Below are 7500 nucleotides of genomic sequence, written 5' to 3' on the forward strand. Positions count from 1 at the left end.
GATACAGTAGGTGCCTGAAATATACTCAGAGTTTTATTACTTCAAATTATTACCAAATCAAAGGTTAGTAGTACAAATGTGTTACTATATTATTTGCCTATTCAGTAGCTAACTGTTGTGTGAGGACAAACAGCTCTTTACCTAAAGGCTACACTGTGAACCTGAGTGTGTGGTAATTGTAGTGTTTTTGTGGCTTTTTGCTCTTGCTGTGAATGTTTTCGGTCTTTGCTGCAGAAAAGGAACCAACCAATCATTTTCTCGACTAAAACAAATGTGAAATGTAATTCTTAAGTTGTGTTATAAAGACACAGAGAATCAGGGATGGGTTCAAACTGTACTCGATTCGAAATAATTGTTAATTCAAAATAGAATTACTCATCTAAAATTCAACAGAAATACTACCGACTGTTCAGAGCTAACATTTAATTTCTGTTCTCATTAATATTGTCATCAAATTATGTAAAATATCCTGATCCTCATATATCCTGAAAAAAGCACAAGAAAGAAGACAAAACATAAAGCTTTTATTTTCAAAAGTGGGTGGTTGGTAGCTTTTACTTAAATTGGGCTCTTTCTTTCCACATTTTAAATCATGTTATAATAGTACAAATAAAAGTATATGGTGCGATAATGCGATTCACGAGTGACTCTAGCCGCGTTGCTACACACCTCTGGCATTTCCTTTCAGCTGGAGCATTGGCAATACACTCATTCACCGCGGATCAATAGCCTCCGCAACAAGACGCCATATAAATTCAGGAGGTACTAATGAGGCAGCTTAGACTTTAAAGGCAGAGGCACTTCTGAGAGGAATCCAGAGGAGCACCAAATGTCACCGAGCTGTTTTCATGTGGAAATTCATATTAATTATCGGTGAGGAGGAGTCACCACCTGCTTTCATCTGCACTGTGCACATTCTGCACAGCCCACAGTGCAGGAGGAGGTCGCTTTATGCAGCAGCAGCCACAAATCTATTTAGATTTATTAGTGTTAGATAGTTTAATCAGGGTTTGGCATTGACAACCAATTAGAAAAATCTTGTTTCACTCCCTCCATCTGTTTTGGTCTGATTCTATTTTACATGTCCTTTAATTATGTTGTTTTGCTTGAGAATACATCACATTAAGTCTATGTTTATAGCCTATAATGTATATGTTAATATTTACTGACTACTATTTATACATTTGATCAAAAACGTTTTTAGTGTTTATTTTTTTGTTCACATTGATGTCAGTTGAGGCAAATATACAGTGGTAATTTGTGGGAAGACTTAAAGCAGTGGAGCAACTATTAAAAATAACTGAAACCAGAATCATAAAAAAGCTTCATTGCCATTGTCAGTGAACAAGATTTAGGATTAAAAGAACCCTTATTTCTCCCACAATAGAAAATTCCCATGTTACAACAAATAGTTCAAATAACTTTAGGAGAATAGAAACATGCAATAAAAAAACAAGATAAATAACCAATTCAAATAAACTGTAATCCAACACAACACTGGAAAGTAGAGCAAACATATGAGGCTGCAATATTTTATGCAATGATGAGTGGGTCTGAACAGCATATAAACGTGTTACATGTCCTGTTTTCTGTCTCCATCAACCTGCCAATGGGACCACAGATGAAAATGAGACTGCACGACTAACTCTGGAACATTTTACATGTTCAATTAACACATGTTCATTCATGTGCACTGTCCCTTATTAAATGAAAATAATAAATGAACATCAATAGCAGGTTAAGTGTGTTGTACACAAGGTGCTTACTATGGTCAACAAAATTCACAAACTAGGAATGTGCAGTGATTAAAGTAATTATTCTAATATGTTTTTGTGAGTTAATGATATTACTAAGCACAGGGGACACGTTTAAAAAAAAAAAAATCTGTCAAGCTGTTGAACCTGATGCGTGTAGACCGTGGAATAACAAAAACTGCAACTGAAGTAATGTACTAATCAAATGAAACTCAAGTTTACCTAGCATATTTCTAGTATTCTCTGTTGCAGTAAATCTGGTGTAGTGTGGATTGATCTGTGTCTATCGTGTCCAGGGCCGAGATGGACTGAAAGGAGACAGAGGCCTGGCCGGAGCCTCGGGCCCTGCAGGACCTCCAGGACCAGCAGGACTCCCTGGAGCTGTGGGTCCTCCTGGACAGGTACAACTGAAGAAAACTGCCTTTGTTTTCAAACTTGGAGACCACAATAGTGTGTTAAGTGCCAAATCGAGGTACAAAACCACTATATTTGTAATAAATCAGGTATTTTAAATGAGAGCAGTCACAGCAATTTGGTTATAATGTTTTAGATATTTCACTTTAACTTGTCTGCATTAATACCTGCACTTTACATTTCTGCCCCTGAGTAACAAGGCCACAGCGGCATCATAAGTGCATAACACTTTCATAACAGAACCATCCACGTTATTGTGCATAAGGATGATACCAGTGCTTTTGTGTCTAACCCTCTGTCTCTCTGTCTAAGGTTGTCTATGTGAAAGGACTGGAAGCTGCGCCCATCCCAGGTCCACAGGGGCCCCCAGGAACACCAGTAAGTGACTCATCCTCTCATAACCCTGGTTATTCACACTATAGTTGTACTTATACCTTCAATAGAATACTCTTGAATACTAAGCTGGAAAAGGTCTCATCCAGAAGTCATTTTCAATCTGATGGTACTGGCCTGAGACACTAACATTTCTACTGCACTGAGCTAGCTACGTCCTGTCCCTTACTCTGAAACTGCCCCGCCCTTGTTTACATGCTCTCCTCCTTATGGGTCGTTCTTTATTATCTGTCGCTTGTATGTTCTTTAAAGAGGACATATTATGCTTTTGTCTGCTATAGTTATAATCTATTGTATTGCAATGTTGATTTGAAACGACGTAATTAAAAGTACACGTCTTCTGGTGAAAAACTGTAAACATCAACTGTGCATAATCCTGCCTAATCCTACATCTATTAAGTAAATGTCAGAGTAGTGGGCATACTTGGGGGGATAGGGGAAAACAGGAATTTTCAGAGCAATGGCATCTTGATTACAGTAGAACAAAGATGAATCAAACAGGCAAGAATATATAAGAAGAGGATAAAAGAGAAGGGAAAACAATTACAATATGGTTAAAAGCTCTTAAAGTCACTGTCCCGAACCAAAGTATAAATACATACAAACAAGAATTACGTTGATTACTGTTTCCATGTGTAATAAACATAACATTACCCCTCTATTTCCATCCATTTACTCGACTACTACAGTGCAGTGATGTAAAGCGCTTCTCAGACTCACAGTATGCTCATGTCACAGAGCAGAACATCTTCCATCTGACGAGGAGAAGAATCCAAGCTCTTTATCTCTATAGTATCTGATAAGTATTTCCCAGTGTCACCTTCACGTTCATTTAAGCATTACAAAAATACAATTTGTTCCGCTGTCACAAACTGCTATCTAGTTTCCCTGTGTATAATACAGATGTGGAGTATATAGAGTGTTGTATCTGTTATCTCGGAGCAGCTCGTGTGCATCAGCAGTGACATGTGTTTTATCTGCCTCTCCCGGGTCGCCCCGCTGGGCCCCTCCCCTCACGGTTATCGCTCACGTTTTATCACTGTCCTTGCTCTGTCCTTCAGGGGGTTCCAGGGATCCCAGGAGCAGCGGGGCAGCGCGTGAGTCCGCCTTTTCTCTTCATTGATCCAGCTTGGCTTTAAGAGATCAGGAAACTGGTCCATCCCTCTGTAGACTGGATGTTCAGACCCATCCACCTTCATGGAGAGATGGGTCACTTCATCATAGTTAATCAACAGAAACTCTAATTATGACAAGATATGCTATGTTTCTACGATTGGTGATCAACTTTGTACATTTATTCAGTTTGTTTGTATTCCATCTAAATTTGTATTGAAGCTTTTATGCAAAGGTTGGAATAAGAGTTAACTCAATCAGACTTTCCTTTCTGGATGAGTGATTCTATGTATAGAAGTTTGGCTCTTCACAGTCATCTTGATAAATAATCCATATTCATGATTGATGAAACTACCAATTATGATATGGATTGTCAAGGTTAGTAACAGGCTGTAAATAAGACTTACAGTTTATTCTAATGCTGTTTTTGTGGCATACCACAATGTTGTCTCTGTTTGCTCAGATTTAATCAGTTACTTAACCCCAATCCCATGTTAAAAGTTAACCTGAGATGCCACATTTAAAAAATGTTTGTATTACTTTTTGTCATTGTTGTTACGGGAAAAAACCCTGTATTCATCCCACACCGGGAATATTGCAAAGGCAGCAGCAGAATAAGACTACGGAAAAGTATATTTGTGTCTATTTGGCCCAAGAGACAAAATAAACAGGCTTAAAATGCAAAGTAAATACAATACATCACAATCTTAGTAAAACAAAATACAGCCACAAAAACCAAGATGTTATCCTAGCTGTAGAATGGAGTGTTGGCTCTGTATTTTCACACGTGTGTTTGTTCCAGGGAGAGAGAGGCCCCTCCGGCCCCAAAGGTGACGCTGTAAGTCGAATCCTGTGCATTTACATGAGGTCGACAGCTCTGATTTGAGTTCTGACAGATTGACATGTTTTGATGGACAGGGAGACCCGGGAGAGGACGGAGCGCCAGGCAAACCAGGGACTGCAGTGGTATGACGTCACTATTTCACATAAACTACAGAGTCTGATTTGCATATTCATTTCTGCACGTTTGATGTTTCTTCCAACAGGATTTACAGAAAGCTCTGGCAGGCTTTGGGATCCTGGTATGTAATGTGCAGTGACAATTCAGTATATCACTTTATTTTGTCTTTAATCAGGCAGTATTCTTCCTTTGGTTCTCATAAAGTAAATGATGACCATTTTGATGTGATGCAGACCTAATATTAATGTTTCAACCCGTATTGAAGCTGTGGAGGTTCATCAGAACTACATCAAATGCCGTATATTTTTTAAAATGAGGCCCTCAGGGAAAAAGGTCTAGAGCCCTGATTTATTTAATTACGGGTGTTTCTATTGCTCAAAAATACCTTGAAGAACATGTATTCTTACTGTGAGTGGGTTTGCTTCACAGTAAGAATCGGCATCAAAACGCTACATAGTTCTTCTAAACTGCATTGGTAATTTTGTGCAGTTATTATGTTCTAAAGTTAAAACACTGTGTACTTACCGGCTCTACACTTTATTCACAAAGACCATTAGCAAACTGTGAATGCCAATGTGCTCACCTCTAATCTTAGTCCATTCAACTATTACAGAATATTGGCCTTTTGTGGGATTTATACAATAGAATGTGCGTCAAGTATAATTTAGCTAATTGCAAGTAGTTTTAATCTTCTTTGTGCATAAAGTATCTTTTTGCCGACCAACAATTAATAATACCAATGTTGTGGGAGCCAGTAGAAAGACTTAAACAGAAAGCAAAACTGTGTATGTAAGACATAAAATAAACAACTTTATTAATCCAGGAAAGGGAAAATTACAATAAAATAACAAGTGTAAAATCGATCCATTATTGATCCAAAAGAATTTCATAAGATCCATTGACTGATTGATATGATTGTTCATAACTGCAGAAGTGATAAGCCCCGCCTCTTCATAGTGGCATTTCACCGTAACAAGCAGCAGATTGTCATTTAAATGTTTTTAATGCTAAAGTTGTTGTGGTGAAGAAAGAGAAGACAAACCCTACTCGTAGGACCCGGAATCTGAATTTATATACAACACAGGTTTACTGAAATATGAATAAACTAATGATGAGGGAGACCAGTTAAAACATGGTTTAATAAACAAATCCTTTTAATCCCTTTACAAAAAAAATTGGGAAAAATAAAACATGTAATTTATTTAGAATTTTGTTTGATAATTTCTATGCATATCTTTAAGGTGAGCACATCTTTTTCACATTGTATAAATCAGTTTCTTATTAAAGTATTATTTTGTAGTATATATTCTTTTATAAACTATTTCAATTCTGTCAAATGCTTTCCATTTTAAGGTGTCCGATCTGAAGGTGGTGGTGGACAAGAAGGATGTCCAGGCCTCTCGTCCTGAAGTCAAACCTCAGAAAGGAGACAAGGGCGACAGAGGAGAGTCCGGATCAAGGGGGCCGGCCGGGGAAGATGTAAGAGACGCAAGCTGCGACTGAAAGGCCTTTAGGGCAGTGTAATCCTATTTGTGTTGAAAGATAATATGGCCTTTTCTGTAAACTTAAATGCTCAAAAAGGGGCTTTTCAATCCCCCATGTCGGGGATATTCTGCATGTTTAGTCTCTCTCCCTCTCCAGAGCTCAAAATCAATAAGTGTTAATCCAGTTATTTAAATCCCTTCACTCCATGCACAGTGCACCTGCAGAGGGCAGTCATGCTCACACCCCCAGTGGAAGAGTAGCGTATTGCATGCACAGAAATGTTGATTACTTTAAAGATCCCATATCATGCAATTTTTCCCGTTTCGCAGTCCATCCTAAGGGTATATTTGATCATGATAACTGTTGTGCAACACCCATAACATAATAGTTATGAAATATCACCCATATCTTGGACCCCGCTCACAAACCCTGGCAAGAGCAATCTGCCTCTCCCGCCCAACCCGTGACGTAGTCTCAGTGAGAGCGTGTGTCCCCCGCCCACCCTGTGACGTAGTCTCAGTGAGAGCGTGTGTCCCCCGCCCACCCCGTGACGTAAGTAAGTAAGTAAATTTTATTTATATAGCACCTTTCACAGACAGAGGTCACAAAGTGCTTCACAAAACACAGAATAAAACAATAAAAACACAACAACAAAAAACTTACAGTGAACATTACATATACAACAATATACAGTAAAATCAGTCTGTAAAACAAGTGCATTTAAAAGGCTTGACTAAATAAAAAGGTTTTAAGCTGACCCTTAAAAGCAGTAACTGAGTCCAGTGACCGTAGGGAGAACGGAAGATCGTTCCAGAGTCTGGGGGCAACAGTCTGGAAGGATCTGTCTCCTCTGGTCCGAAAACGGGTGCGAGGAACCAACAACAGTTTCTGGTCCAAGGACCTTAGTGAGCGAGAGGGAGCGTATGGTTTAATCAGATCGCTGATGTACGATCTGAAACTGTATCCGGTAGGAGACCGGCAGCCAGTGAAGGGCTTTTAGAATGGGTGAAATGTGGGCCCTTCTATTTGTGCGGGTCAAGATCCTCGCTGCAGAGTTCTGGACCAGCTGCAGACGAGAGAGTTCCTTCTTGTTAAGACAGGAAAACAAACTGTTACAATAGTCTAAACGTGAAGACACAAATGCATGAATTATAACTTCCAGGTCATTTTGAGACACCATTTTCCTGAGCTTAGAGATTTTCCTCAACTGAAAGAAACAGTTCCTCGTCAACAGCTTGGAGTGGTGCTCTAAAGACATGTCTTTGTCAAAGACAACACCCAAGTTTCTAAGACTTGGTTTTACAGTCTGGCCTAAAACACCCAAGCACTGGTTTATCCCTGGAATGACATCATCAGGGGCAATAATCAGAGTTTCTGTTT

The 7500-nt window shown here is 39.0% G+C and overlaps 1 protein-coding gene across 1 annotated transcript in view; it reads left to right on the forward strand.

The window, feature by feature from the left end:
* Positions 1-7500, forward strand: part of col7a1 (collagen, type VII, alpha 1) — a 122422-nt gene that overhangs the window by 66464 nt on the left and 48458 nt on the right. Inside the window, exons 66-72 of the mRNA XM_072452705.1 lie at positions 2051-2155; positions 2481-2546; positions 3623-3658; positions 4477-4512; positions 4593-4640; positions 4721-4756; positions 5989-6114. Of these exons, the coding sequence (XP_072308806.1) occupies positions 2051-2155; positions 2481-2546; positions 3623-3658; positions 4477-4512; positions 4593-4640; positions 4721-4756; positions 5989-6114 (453 nt within the window). The remainder of the gene's footprint in view (positions 1-2050; positions 2156-2480; positions 2547-3622; positions 3659-4476; positions 4513-4592; positions 4641-4720; positions 4757-5988; positions 6115-7500) is intronic.

The sequence above is a fragment of the Eucyclogobius newberryi genome, unplaced genomic scaffold (assembly GCF_026437365.1).
Source record: "Eucyclogobius newberryi isolate DKJ021-1_F unplaced genomic scaffold, fEucNew1.0.hap1 SCAF_19, whole genome shotgun sequence".
NCBI classification, from domain to species: domain Eukaryota; kingdom Metazoa; phylum Chordata; class Actinopteri; order Gobiiformes; family Gobiidae; genus Eucyclogobius; species Eucyclogobius newberryi.